Source organism: Sturnira hondurensis, unplaced genomic scaffold, assembly GCF_014824575.4.
Source record: "Sturnira hondurensis isolate 20B ecotype Veracruz unplaced genomic scaffold, ASM1482457v3 Scaffold0021354, whole genome shotgun sequence".
NCBI classification, from domain to species: Eukaryota; Metazoa; Chordata; class Mammalia; order Chiroptera; family Phyllostomidae; genus Sturnira; species Sturnira hondurensis.
This window is the reverse complement of record NW_028093985.1, coordinates 31243001-31258644: the sequence shown is the minus strand read 5'-3', so window position 1 is coordinate 31258644 and position 15644 is coordinate 31243001. Positions and strand designations below refer to the sequence as shown.

At 36.1% G+C, this 15644-nt stretch overlaps 1 protein-coding gene across 7 annotated transcripts in view; it reads left to right on the top strand.

Annotated features, from left to right (window-relative positions):
* The window catches only part of TMEM232 (transmembrane protein 232), a 195012-nt gene that overhangs the window by 154889 nt on the left and 24479 nt on the right, over positions 1–15644 (top strand). For all 7 annotated transcript variants that reach the window (XM_037032314.1, XM_037032311.1, XM_037032308.1 and 4 more), the window contains one exon: positions 15363–15456. In XM_037032314.1, coding sequence (XP_036888209.1) covers positions 15363–15425 — 63 coding nt within the window. In that variant the 3' untranslated portion in view covers positions 15426–15456. The remainder of the gene's footprint in view (positions 1–15362; positions 15457–15644) is intronic.

Below are 15644 nucleotides of genomic sequence, written 5' to 3'. Positions count from 1 at the left end.
ATCTCACCTCTAACAGGAAGCTAAACAACAAAACAAACAAGCAAGCAAAATATAACCAAAGACACTGAAATAGAGAACAGGCTGACAGTGACCAGAGGGGAGAGGGGAGGGAATTTCAGGGGAAATAAGGGAGGGATTTAGAGGAACCTATATAAAGGATACATGGACAACAACTGAGAAGGGTGGAAATGGGAGGGAGGGGGGAGGATGGGGGGTGGGATGGGATGGGAGTAATAGACAGAAAACTGTACTTGAAAAATAATTAAATAAAAAAATTGAAAAAAAAAGAAAAAAAAACAAAGAAAATAGAGAAGCAATCCTAAAAGGGGTAGTTAGGCATATTAAATGACGTGGATATGTGAAGAACAAAGAAGCAACCATTATATTTCACAATTAAGGGTTAAAAACCAGTTACATTTATTGTATTTAGTAGGTGGCTTTCTTTCATTTACTTTATTTTCCTTTCTAAATTTTTATGAAGTACTAACAGTATATATCAGGAAGTACAAACTGTCTATAATCACACCTCCTTTACATAATTGTTGTTAAAGTTGGCATATTTCCTTCCAGTCATTTTAAATAAATATGAAAATAGTCAGTGTAGAATGCATCAGTTGTCAAATGTACCATTTGTCAATATAAAATTACCCTCTTCAAACCATTTAATGATTTTTGCCTCAAATTCTATTTTGTCTGAAAATAATGTGATATTTTAATGTCTGTATTTTCCTACTAAATCATTCTTACTCCTTTTTTTGAGTTTAATATTTTGTTTCAACAGTTTCTTTTTTCTTTTTATTTTTTTGTTGTTGTTCAAGTGCAATTGTGTCCATTTTCCACCCACCACTTTCCCTCGCCCCATCCACCCCGCCTCCTACCTTCAATCCTGCCCCCTTTGGTTTGTCCATGTGTCACTAGTACATGTTCCTTGATGACTTTTCCCTTGTTTCCCCCATGATCCCCCTCCCTGCTGCCCTCTGGTTATTGTCAATTTGTTTTTTATTTCAATGTCTCTGGTTATATTTTGCCTGCTTGTTTGTTTTGTTTCAACTGTTTCTTGTAAGCTACATTTAGCCTAATGTTTCCTTTGTCTTCTATGGTATTAATGGCATCTCCTTTTATTGTTATAATTTATGCCTTGTTTTTCTTTTAAATGCTATGTTTTTTAATTTTTTATTTATTTTTACTGCATTTTTCTATTACCATTTATCCCCATACCCTCTTTCACCTCCACCCACCTCCCCATCCCTCGCCATCACCGCACTGTTGTCCATGTCCATGCACTCTGTCTCCGTTTTTATTTCATGCTCAATCCCTCCAGCCCCGCCCCTAAGCTTCCTTGCTTTTACTGAGGATTTTTTTCTATTTGGAATTTGTTTTTCTTATTTTGATTTACCCCCCAAATTAGAAAGGCCTATATGTTGTTTTTCTTTTTAATTCTCTTAACTGAATTTATTTTTTTTAGAGAAAATTTAGGTTCACAGCACATTTGAGAGGAAATAGTACAGAGGGTTCTCATATAGCTACCTGTCCACAACCCAGCCCGCCAATTCTCGTGATTTCATTCTTTCACATTTCTCAAAAAATTCTATATGGCAAAAAAGTAAGTCAGTAATAAAATATAGGCATCATATCCTCCTTCTAATCATTTCCTTACTTCATAAGAGGGGCAATATAACACATTTTTACTTTTTTTAACTTCATTTTTTATATTTTCAAACCATAATTTATATTTTTAAGTATATTAAAATTATTTAAATGTATTAAATAAACTATTATTTTCTCCTTAAGTGACATTTTATTTTTATTCAATGTTCTTACAAAGTTGAATTATTTAGGCTGAAATTTATGTTTAATTTGCTTCAGTTTTCATTGTTAGTCTTTGTAGAAGCACTAGTTAGATGTTAGTTTCTAGAACTACATAACAGGTCCCTGACCTCAGAGAGCATGCAGTCTAACGGTTTTCTCTCATACTGTTGCTCTTTCTTGTTCTCTATTCTGGTTAAAATCACTGCCAAAGTTTGAGTTACCCCATTCTTAATCTCCTAATGTAAGTACATTATGGAAAGTATAAAGAAGGAATTTCTTTTAAGTATGTGAAAATCTAAAGAATCTTGAAGGCAAGATAATTTTTTATTTTTTTATATTGCAGGAGAGAAATAAATGGCCTACTTTATTATGTTTACTTATTTTGTCTCAATATTTGGGGCATTTTACTTTCATCCTTGTACTTTATTTTTTACTTGAGTCTCTATTTCCTTTCTGAACTGTTACACAACATCATTTGAATGTACATACTTAGGTCATTTTTCAGCTCTATATGTTTTCTGTGGTCATATTTCTTAAAGATTTTATTTATTTATAGAGAGAAGGGAAGGGAGAGAGAAAGAGAGAGAAACATCAATGTGTGGTTGCCTTATTCACATCTCCAACTGGGAACTCAGCCCACAACCCAGCCATGTCCTTGACTGGGAATCAAACCGGTGACCTTTTGGTTTGTAGGCAGGCACTCAGTCCACTGAGCCACACCAGCCAGGGCTCTGTGGTCATATTTTTTAATACTGCTTCTATAGGAACTTTTCTCTTTATTTTAATTTATTTAACTTAATTAATTTAATTAAATTTAATTTTGTTTATTTTATTTCCGTTATCTTTTTTCTTTTTTAATTAAATCTTTTTTATTGTTATTCTATTATAGTTGTCCCAATTTTTCCCCTTTTGCCCTCCTCTGCCCATCCCACACTCCCAGTTCCACAGTCAATTCCCACACCATTGTCCATGTCTGTGGGCCATACATACATGATCTTTAGTCCCTTCCCCTTCTTTCCTCCATTATCCCCCTCCACCCTCCCCTCTGGTCACCTTCAGTCTGTTCCGTATTTCTATGCCTGCGGTTCTATTTTGTTCATTAGATTCTTCTTATAGGTGAGATCACATGGTATTTTTCTTTTATCGACTAGCTTATTTTGCTTAGCTTAATATTCTTCAGTTCCATCCATGCTATCTCTCAAGGTAGGAGCTCCTTCTTTCTCTCCACTGTGTAGTATTCCATTGTGTAAATGCACCACAGCTTTTCATCCACTCATCTACTGATAGGCACTTGGCTGCTTCCAAATCTTGGCTATTGTAAATAGCATAACTGTGAACATAGGGGTGCATAATTTCTTTTGAACTGGTAGTTTGAGATTCTTAAGGTATATTCCAAGCAGCAAAATCACTGGGTGAAAGGGCAGTTCCATTTTCAGTTTTTTAAGGAAATTCCATACTTTTTCCCACAGTGCCTGCACCAGTCTGCATTTCCAGCAATGGTGCACTAGGGTTCCCTCTTCACAACCTCACCAGCACTTGTTTGTTGATTTGTGATACAGACCTGGCCCATGGGGCTCATGTGTTGTGGCTTCAGTGAGCAAATTCATGCAGATTACAGAAGCCCTGTAGAGAAAAAGGGACAGCATATCCACTCTCTGAGTGAAAGAGGGCCCCGACTCCTGCCTGGACAGGCTTTTATTGCTTTTCTGGGTACATTACATGTACCCATGTACGAACCCTGCACAGGTTCGATGTAGGTAATTACCTTTTACAGATAACAAAGGAAGAATGTTGCTAATTAATTCAAAGAGAAGGGTGTTGCAGATCAAAGGGAAAAGTGGTTGAACTGGTTACACTCCATACTTGGGAGGTGTAGCACAGATCTTAGGAAGTTATTTTAGAGCTGTGCAGTAAGCATTTTCTGCCTCAATCCAGGGTGAGGGAGTATAAGCAAAAGCAAGCCTCATAGCAGCCTAGGTACCATGCAGGCCTGATTCCCCAAGTGAGAACCTATCTGTGGGTGTGGGTCCTCCTATGTGCCAGACCACGCTTTCCACTGGCCTTTCCAAGTGGGGGCTGGGTTACATTCCCCACACCACATGGAATGGTCCCCTATAGGTTTGTTTATGATGGTCATTCTGACAGGTGTGAGATGATATCTCATTGTGGTTTTAATTTGCATCTCTCTGATGACTAGTGATGTTGAGCATCTTTTCACATGAATATGGGCCCTCTGTATGCCCTCCTCAGAGATCTTTTGCCCATTTTTTAGTTGGATTGTCTTCCTGGTGTTGAGCTATAAGAGTTATTTACATATTTTGGACATCAAAGCCTCATCCAATGTATCTTTGGCAAATATGTTCCCCCATACAGTCACTTCCCTTTTCATTTTGATGATGGTTTCTTCTCTCTTTATATTCATGTTGTAATTTCTCTTTGGAATCTTTCTGAATTGGTAATCCATAATGCTTGTTTGTCTTTTATAATGTCTTTCTTATTTTTAAAACTGCTTTTACTATGTATTGATCTTTTACCATGGTGCGTTTTACATTTTCATACCATCCTTTGTCATCTCACACATTTTTCCCTCTGACTATTCAACTCCTAGTTTATACCCTATTGAGTGCCACAAAGTTTTCTGTTCTTTATTTCAGATTCTTGGAGTAGACAATTTATCAAGGTTTATTTCTTCTGACTATATGAAATTATGTGTCATTCTTTGAGTCTTTCAATAATTTAGAACTTAGTTTGAAAGTTTTCTTCTGTTTGCCATGTACTGAAGAGAGTTCCATGTAGGACTGGTGTTTGCCAATAGACAGGATTTGCATGTTGTCTTCGTGGCCTCCTCCACACGTTTCTACGCTAGCAGAAGCCCCTACTTAGGTCTAAAGCTGGGCAGCACACTGATAACCAAAGTGCCTAGTATAGTTTCAGTCTCTGGTAGGCTTTTATCTAAGGTGGTAATGCTGAAATGTGAGGAGATATTTTTATCTATTTGCCTATATCTCCCATCTCCAAACAGTGCTATTATCCTCAGTCTGTCTGAAAAACAACGCCCTTCTTATTTTCACAAGATCCTCTTTCTGGCATAGAATTTCATTTGTGATAAGTCAACTCTCTAGGATGCAATATAATCTCTGCCCATCAATTTTATTCTATTTAATTTTTAAATTATTTTTATGGCCCGCAGAAGCTAACTGTATAAATAGGGGAACTGATACAGGGATGTAAAAAGTAGCCTTTCAGGTGCTGCAAAAAAAATCAGTGCCAGGATTTCTAGTTGGTAAAGACCTTGGAAGTAGTTATAAAGAAAGGACTACCTGCTTTCAAATGAGCCTGTCCCCCTATTTCTTTCTGAAGAGTATTTTTGGATCCTCAATTCCACTTTGCAGCCCAGTTACAATGACTCCTACATTACTAAATATTGCCACATATTAAATTCATATTCTGGATTATGTCCCATTTTTTAGCATGCTCCATTGATCAGATCCCATTCAGGAACATATTATACTAGACAAAGAGTGAAGGTACGAGTATGGGGATACTGTAAGCCTAGCATAGTATATTTTAAAAGTATGAATAATTTTCAGAATTTAATTCTCAGCTATTATTAATGACAAAGTATTTATAGTATACTTCACAATCATGATAATATGCCAACATGTCAAGAAATTATAGTTTAGAAACTCTGGATTAAAGCACTGAATGGAGTATTAATATTTTGAGATTCTTAGCAGTTTAGCCTCAAGCAAATAGCCTTAAAGTTTTGTACTATTCAATATTATATTCTCTAACCAGCAAGAGCTGAGTCATTTAGAGGCAGAAAAGTCAGGGAAAAAAACACGGTCTTTTGTATTTCTCCATCTCCCCGCCCCCAAATCTGTATAGTTGCTATGGCAATCAATTGCTTCTCCAGTAAAATCACTCCTCCAATCCTCAATACTCACTGCCAACATTCTGTTTCAACAACCCCTGAAATGGTCCTGAAACTTTTAAGTATTTCTTGTTCAATCTGCACAACTCTCCAAGTAATCATTTTGAAACAGAATACTTATCATGCTGTTTTACTGCTTATAAGTCTTCAAAGACTGCAAGGATGTTGTGTTGAATGAAGGTGAAGCCTTCGTATGGAAGAGTCAGATTCAGAGCCCTGACTTTCTGTCTCTGTTACTTCCACCTTTCCCCCTTCCCTCCTCTCCCTGGGTGGGGGTTAGCGTGACATACCCCAGGTCGGAGATGGTCTGACATCTCTTGGCAGCAAGCCCTGTAGATACTGATGTTTGAGGGTTCCCCAAGAAAATGGTTTCACTCCTGAGAGAGGCAGCCTCTAAGGTGGCCTCCAGTGGTCCTTGTTTCCTTGTGTTCATGCCCTTGTATAATCTCATCTCTCTGAGTATGGGCTGGACTTACTGGTTGACTTCTAATGAATAGAATGTGGCGGAAGTGAGGGGATGCCTCTTTCAAGGTTAAGTTACAGAGACACCATGGCTTCTGTCTCGCAGACTCTCTATCTCTTACTCTGAGGAAAATCAGCTGCCATGTTGCTCAAGAAGAGGTTCTAATGGCAAGAAAGTGATGTCACCAACCAACAGCCAGCTAGGACTGAGACTTGCTAACAGTCTTGTAAACACAATTGAGGGCAGCTTCTCCCCCTGTTAACTTCTAGTTGCAGTCTGTCAATACCTCAATTTTAGCCTCGTGAGAGACCCTGAGCTGACAGTCAGGCCCAAATTTCTGGCCCTTCAAAAAAATGTCACATGATGAATGTTTGTTGTTTTCAGCTGCTAATTAGGGGTATGTTGTTGTGTAGTAAAATATAACTAATATAGCTACTACCCAATCACTCCATAATGAGGGTCATTGTTTCACAAGACCTGACAACCCACCGAGAGCTTTCTCTTGCCTTTTCACTATTATGACTATAAACACAAATAACTGAGAGAAGGGGGCATGGGGAAAATTTGGAGAATGGTGGCTATGATCTTTTTCTTGAATATGATGATGGTTCTGTGGATATATATGTGTGTGTATATATATATATGTCAAAATGTATCAAAGTATGTATTTTAAATATGTGTAGTGTATTGTATGCTAACTGTACTTCAATAAAGCTGTTAACATATGTAGACATATAAGATTCACCAAATATTTGAAAAAGAGTCCAACATAAGAGAGAGAGACCCAAATAAATAAAATGTAAAAGTCACTAGAGAAAACTAAAACAGTGCAGGAGCAAAGAATAAAAGTTTTCAAAATCTGTAATAATTATCTTCTCAGACATAAATGAAAATTGTTCATCCATGAAAAGAGATGATTCAAAAAATAGTGTAAGAAAGAAAGAGTTCTTATAAATTAAAAACATACTGGAAAATGAACTTCAGAAGGTTTTGAAGATAAAGTTGAAGAGATCTGTTCAAAATTAGAATAGAGACAAAGAGGAGAAAAATGGGAACAAGAAAATAAGAAAATGAGAGACCCAGTTCCAGAGGGTTAGTATTAGTATAAAGTAAATTCTAAGGAGAAAATAAAAGAACAAAAACAATAAAGGGGACTCATTTATCAATGAAATTTTTTTTAATTTGAAGAAACTAAAGACAAATTTATACATTTAAGAGGTCAAAATAGTACTTTAAAGCACCTTGTAATAATTATCCACTGATATGTAATGACTACAAAATGTGGCAGCTAAAACTGCATGCATTTATCACCTCACATCCTCACTGATTCAGGAATCCAGAACGAGTTAGCTGGATTCTCTATTAAACTCTCCCACAAGGCTTCACTGAGAGTGTTGGCCAGGACAAACTGGGGAAGACTCTACTTCTAAGATTATTCACAAATTATTGGCAAGATGGGATTCCTTGTAAGTTATCATACTGAGAATTTCAATAGCTTGTTTACTCTGGGGTGTAGACACCATCCTTAGTCACTTGCCTTGTTGGCCTTTCCAATATGGCAACTTTATATATCAAAGCACACTGGCCAGAAATGCAAAAAAGAGTTTGCTAGCAAGGAAAAAGTCACACCTAGTCATGGAAGTGATATCCCACTACCTTTGCTATACTCTATTGGTTAGAAGCAAGTCATTGAGGCAGCCTATTTTCAAGGAGAGAGAATTACATAACAGCATGAGTACTAGGAGGTGGGGATTACTGGCACCCATCTTGGAAATCTTTCTACCACACACTTCACTGTGAAAATGGAAAAACTAAGAAACAATGCGATTCAAAATTTCCAGTGATAGAGATCACTAGCAATCATAAAACATTTCATGTTTTTCTTTTTCTTTTTCTAGAAGACTTTCTTGTAGTTAGATAAGAATAATAGTTCTCAATCAGGAGTGATTTTGGCTCCCAGGAGAAGTTGGCAATGTTAATAACATTTTTTGGTTATCACACATGGGGGTTGTTACAGCCTCTTAGTGGGAAGAGTACAGAGATGTTGCTAAATATCCTACAATGCCCAGGACATACCCCTGCAATAAAACAACATTTAGCCCAAATATCAATATGGCCAAAATTTAGGAAGTCTGGGTTAGCATCATGCATCATGTATTTTCTACCACATACTATGAGCGGAAGTGACATGATGCTTCTGTGCCAAAGCAGTTAGAAATAGTGTCTTTTCTCCCAAGTCATTATTCCTTTGTCAGTGAATTTTAAAAAGTTACAGATTGAGATAGTAGCATTATAAACAGAAAGGGCCTGAATTCCTGGGTCACCAGATGGNATATCCTACAATGCCCAGGACATACCCCTGCAATAAAACAGTATTTAGCTCCAATATCAATATGGCCAAAGTTTAGGAAGTCTGGGTTAGCATCATGCATCATGTATTTTCTACCACATACTATGAGCGGAAGTGACATGATGCTTCTGTGCCAAAGCAGTTAGAAATAGTGTCTTTTCTCCCAAGTCATTATTCCTTTGTCAGTGAATTTTAAAAAGTTACAGATTGAGATAGTAGCATTATAAACAGAAAGGGCCTGAATTCCTGGGTCACCAGATGGAACAGAGCTCCTAATGAACTGCATCAGATTTTAATGAGCAAGAGATATACATTTGTCTTGTCGAAATTTCAGCGTGTGTCTTTTAAGAAAATTAGGAGTAAATATCCCCAATAATAAAGCTCTAGATGGAATAAACTAGTTACTACCAATGCTTGGAAATCAAGATGACATTGGATGCCTCAAAAGCAGCATCAAAAACAAGAGGATGGTGCAGCCTCAATAAACTGAGGGACAATAATATTCATTCTCAAAGCACAAACATCCCTTGGTACTAAATACATTTCATCAATAATGCTTGGAAAACTTGTAAAACTATGTCACATGAAAATTCAACTGAATCTATTCTGTTCTTAATTTGTAGAGTCTAAATAACAAATAATGCCTGAATATTTTCCTGCCTCACTTTGTTAAATGTCAAGGTAGAATTAGGATATTTTGAAATTATTTACCTTATATTCACCATATCTTAGGAAGCTTCTTAAAAATGTCTTTCTCCAAATGAGGGAATAAACCTAAAAAAAAGGAACACAGTGGGTTCAGACAACAGTAGCACCAACAGTGGTGAGGAGCATTCCCAGGATGACAGGCCTGGTGACAACCAGTTCCAAGTGGATAAAAAGACACGTAAGCTCAACATATGCAAAGCTGAAATTGTCCCTTCTTTTCCATGCAGTCTGAAAGGGCTCTTTGATGCATGCACTCACTTAAGTTGTTTGTACACATTCACACTGACAAGATCCATCCTTCCCAATTTATTTCAGAGGTGTTCCTAGAGCCATACCTCAGCCTGTAGTACAATGTTTTCTCCTGCTTTGTGAAACCATTTTCCTTAGTTTCTACAGGCTACCTTTGAAGAAACTTAACATTATTTTACTATGTCTTTTGGAATTTTTCACTCACAGCACAATTCTGTTGTGATAACCATACAGATTAGTATCTAAAATGAGGTCGATGAAAAGACCCCAGACTCTAATAGCTAAATTTTTTGAAGTGTGGATAAACTGAAATAGAAGATGAATCAGCAATGCTAGAATGGCAAAGGACCATCCTTGGATCAGGACTTCAAATTTCATGTCTGGAATGCAGGAAGAATTGTCTCAGTGGAACATGTCCATTGGAAATTTTGACTCAGTGGGTTGAAAAATTAAAATTTAAAAATTCTTGCCTTTGAGTTCCTTCATTGCTTCTGAAAGGTCTAGTCAAGGTGAAAGTGACACCTGAAACTTTCTGGCAAGTACTGTATATGGAAACCATCAGATCAATAGTCTGGCTGGCGAGGAAAAGCAAGACTGAAACTATAGCAGCTGATGTCTGAGACAGAGCCCCTGGGATAAGATCACTGGGAATAGAAGCCAAGCACCCTGGAGCCTCCCTTGACTGGCAGCTCTGCCTGACAGGCAGAAACAGGATCACTACCCATGCTGTAGATGTTGGAGGGATGAGAGCAGAACAATTTTTAACTCTCACTAAGCAGACTATATCCACAGAATGTTTTATAATGTAGAAACTATAAAACAAAGGCAATTAAATAGGTACCAAATATTTTAAATGTAAGATAAAATAACGGTAATAGTAATAGTCAAGAACAAGCTGTTTCTTTACTAGCCTACCCTTAAAAATATCCAAGAAGACTTATTCAGTGTTAGTTTTTTAACTCTGAATTAACTTTCTAGTAAATAGCTGCACTTCAATCTAATCTCTTACAGGAAGCTATAATCTTGAAGTTCTGTGATTTTCTTTTACCAAACTATTCTGGTAAAAGAAAACAAAAACAGTGTTCAAAGAAAAGATGTGATTTGCTACTTGAACAAATTACCTTTACGGAATAGGAAATAAAAATTATTTAATTGAGATTAAAAATCTGTTATTTATGCATCCAGAAAATCATTTTTAACCTCCTGATTTAAAGATACATGAAAGATTAAATCTTACTGGGTGAAGTTTTAAATGTGAAAGTTATGGTTAAATGTGTCTCTAAAAATTTGAAAACTTTTAGTTTCCAGAATAATCTATGGTTCCTAAGAATAGTAAATTAAAGTAGAATTAGGAAAAATGGTACCGAAGTATAACTGGATGGTAAACTTAAGATTAAATTTTGTTTGTGACTGAAGTTAATTTGTTATCAGCTTAAAATAGACTATTGTATCAATAATATATTTATATAAACTTCATAGTAACCATAAAGCAACAACCTAAAGTAAATACACAAAATAATTAAAAGAAGTGAGTCAAAACATACCAACATGGGAAGTTATCAGTTCACAAAGGAAAAAAGGAACAAGTGGACTACAACCAGCCAGAAAACAACTAATAAGATGGCAGTAGTATGTCTTTGCCTAGCAATAATTACTTTAAATGTAAATGGACTAAATTCTCCAACCTAAACCTATAGAATGGCTGAATGCATAAAAAACAAGACCTAGTCCTGGCTGGTATGAATCAGTTGATTATTAGAGTGTCATCCCATAGACCACAGGGTTGTGGGTTTGATTCCTGGTCAGGGCACATGCCTGGGTCCCAGTCTGGATGCTTGTGAGAGGCAGCCAATCAATGTTTCTCTTACATCCATGTTTCTCTCCCTTTTTCTCTCCCTCTCTTCCCCTCTCTCTAAAAAATTGATAAGCCTGTACTTGGGTGAGGGTTAAAAAAAAAGACCCAACTCTATGCAGCCTATATAAGACCTTGCTTCAATTCTAAAAACACACAAAGACTCAAACTAAAGGGATGGAAAAATACATTCCATGCAAGTGGAAACAAAGAGCAAAAATAGATATACTTACCTCGGACAAAACAGACTTTAACTCAAAAACTATCAAAATATGAAGGTCATTATGTATTGACAAAGGAATTGTTCTCCTGAACAACCAGTGAGTCAAAAAATCAATGGAATATCAAAAAATATCTACATAAATGAAAATGGGAACACAACATACCAAAACTTATGGGATACAGCAAAAGTAGTTCTAAAAAGGAAGTTTAGAGTAATAAATGCCTACATTAAGAATAAAAGAAATAACTAAACTTTATACATCAAGGAACTAACTATAAGGAATAAAAAAACCCTGGCTGGTGTAGCTCAGTGGATTGATCTGGTGCCTGTGAACCAAAGCATTGCTGGTTCGATTCCCAGTCAGGGCACATGCCTGGGTTGCAGGCCAGGTCCCCAGGTGGGGAAGCATGAGATGCAACCGCACATTGATTTTTCTCTCCCTCTCTTTCTCCTTTCCTCCCCCTCTCTAAAAATAAATAATTTTTTTAAAGAGTAAAAAATGAGCCTAATATTAGCAGAAAGGAAAATAACAAAGATTGGAGCAGAAATAAGTAAAATAGACTAGAAAAAAATAGAAAAGTATGCTATAACCAAGAACTATTTTTTAAAACATAAATTTGACAAACCTTTAGCTAGACTTTCCAAGATAAAAAGAGAGAAGACTGAAATAAAGAGAAAAAGAAAAGACATTACAATGGATACCACAGAAATATAAAGGATCATGAGACTACTATGCACAAGTATAAGCCAACAAGATGAATAAAGTAGAAGAAATTAATAAATTCCTAGGACCATACCACCTCCAAAGATGGAATCATGAAGAAATAGAAAATCTGCACAGACCTATAACAAGTATGGAGATTGAATCAGTAACCAAAAATCTCCCAACAAAGACAATCTTCACTGGTTAATTCTAGCAGACATTTAAAGAAAAATTAATGCCAGTCTTTCTCAAACTGTTCCAAAAAATCAAAGCAGAGAGAATACTCCCAACTCATTTTATAATGCCAGCATTCTCTTGATACCAATGCCAGACAATGATATTACAAGAAAAGTAAAGGCCAATTACCCTGATGAATATGCATGAAAAATTCTCAACAAACGACTACACAGCAAGTTCAATAGGATCATACAGTGTAATTAAGTGGTACTTACCCTAGGATGCAAGGATGGTTCACATACATAACTAAATAGATGTAATACATCACGTTATTAGAATGAAAAATTTTGTGTTATATAATCATCTCAATAGATGCAGAATAAGCATTTGACAAAATTTAAATTTTTATTCTTTCATCATAAATACTCTCCACAAATTGGGTATAGAAAGAATGTACCTCAACACAATACAAGCCATAAATGACAAGTCCACAGTTAACATACTCAATGATGAAATATTGTTAGTTTGTCTCTCTAATATTATAAATAAGACAAAAATTGCCTATTCTTGCCACTTGTATTCCTCATAGTACTGGAAGTCCTAGCCAGAGCAATTAGAAAAGAAAAAAAAAATAGAAAGTATCCAAGTAAAAAGAACTTAAAGAAAAACTTAAATTGTCTCTGGATTTTTTATAATGATGGTAATAAGAATAATGCAGCTGAAACTTTAGTATTTGCTCCATCAAGCATACTTTATATCTTATTCCTTCTTAATATTTTTAAAAATGAAACAAGGCAGGTGTTATTTTTTAATATTAGGAATGAAAAAACAGGCACAGAGGGGTTAAGTAAAACTAGGTGGTAGAACCAAAATTTGCTACAAGATCTGAGTACAGATCCCACATGCTTAACCATTTTACAATGTTTTTTCTGTTTATATCATTGAATGTCTTTCTTAGTCTGAGGTTGCCGTGTGTTATAGTTATCTATGAATCATTCTTTTTTAGTACAAACTATTCAACTGAAATAACTAGAAATTATAGACATACAAGTGTTTCCATCTAATCTTTCCATTTTAAATATTTTCTAACATATTGTTTTGCATCTCTTTAAACTTTTATAATTCAAGAAGAAACTTCAGCCAGGTTACTTGCATCCTTTTAACATTGAAATGATTTTAATATTCTGTTCTATTCCTTTTCATAGCAGTTAGCACATTCCTTTGAATACCAGAAGTGCAAAACTTTGTTAAATAAATATAGTTAACCTGTGTTGGCCCCAGATGTCCCAGAATTCTCCATCATTCTAAAATCATATTTTCATTTAGTATTTTAATAGAATAGCTAGAGTCTCAGTTTTATATATTGTGGGAAGCTCATTGGTCTCTGCTCCACAATACTCCTGAATCTTATGGGTTGGGAGAGGGCTCCGTATATTTTTTTCTGGTCGCCAGACACTTCAGTTGGACTCCTGCTGTTAGCTCCCCTCTGTGACTTGTCTTCTGAGATTGCCATTCTGAGCACTATCTACTAAGATAAGTGTGCTTTGTGGTAGTCTTACTGATGGCACGGCTTTCATTTATTCATTTCATACTTCACTAAACATGCAAATATCACTGAGTGTCTGATGGCACTATGTTGGGCACTGATAAGACAACGATAAGTAAACCAAGTCTCCACAGTCGTGTAGCTCATATTCTAGCAAGGAAGCATAAAACACAGGTACACAGATAAATGTAAAATTACACCTGAGGTAAGTGTGATGGAGGAGAGGCCCACGGTGGACTGAGAGCTATGTAGACTTGAACTGAGAGTTGAAGGGTAGGCAGAATTTAACCACACCTGTAGCAGAGATGGAGGGGGAGCAGAGGGGAAGGCATAGTGGATGTAGAGATTCCTAAAAGGAGGACCAAGTACAGGTGAGACATGGTGGGCTAAATTAGGGAAATGATGGTGGAGATGATGATGAAGATTTGAGAAGCATCTAGTACAGCATAAAGCAAGAGGACCTGGTGACAAGAGAAAAACATAAGTAATCAAAAAGACGGAGCTCAATATAGGCAGAAACTTGAAAAATGCATGTAGACATACATTTCAGTCATACAAATTTATCTGGCTTTTTTGAGTTTGGAAAATTTTCACCAGTTATGTCGCTCCTTAGGTTCTTTCCTAACAGCTTTCCCTTTAAACCCATTTTCTCTCTTTCAAAACCATATTCTTTATCACTATATATTTTGTTGCTTTACTTGTTTCTGAACTCACGGTAATTACTTCATAATAACTTTAGTAATACAATTATTATGTGAACAGTGTAACACTAAATCTCCAATAGTGTAGTGTCCACTTCACACTGCCAACACTGTCATCGAGCTGTTGCTAAGCTGTCTGTCTCAGTGCCACCCTTAGTAATACAAAGAGCTTGGAGAAGTACTGAAGTCACAGCAGTTTTTATTTGTTTTGTAAACATATCCTAGATCAAATTCTTAGATATCTACCAGAACTTCTAGGGTCATGGGGTTATGTATAGTGTTGCACACTTTCGTCTCCCCACCGGGCAGAATCAGCTTCAAGTTTCCTTAAGCCCTTCATATCGTTACATCTCATTTGCTACCGACCAGCTATGGTATTTACATCTTCTAGGCGAAATTGATTTTTAATTATTTTCTAGTTCTCATTCTATGTGTCAGGGCCTTTCCTCCAAAATGTCAGTTTTAGTAACCCCAATGGCTTACAGGTGCAAAAAGCTAATGTATAGTACTCATATAGGGTAAGTACTTTATGTGAACAGTGTAGAATCAACATGCTCAAGAATGAATTATGACTTTCATAGCTATATATTCCTAGGAGGAGGAATATGTACACCTAATATTGGATCTGTTTTTGTGCTCTTTTGAAGGAAACATCCTTCTGTATCAGAACTCCCCATGGTTCCATATCCAGATTTTTTCACCAAGGGTGATGAAGAATTGACAAGAATCATTGACCATCATGTAAGATTGACTTCCTTAAATTACTAGCAAAAGCTTTGTTTTTAAAAGTATTTTGAATTAGAATGTGTAGTTCTGAGACTTTAATATTGACACATGGAACTTAAAAGTAGAGTCATGATTGGGCATTGCTACACTTAACTATATCTCACCGGACCGTCTATACATATCAATGCTTTTATTGGGTTACA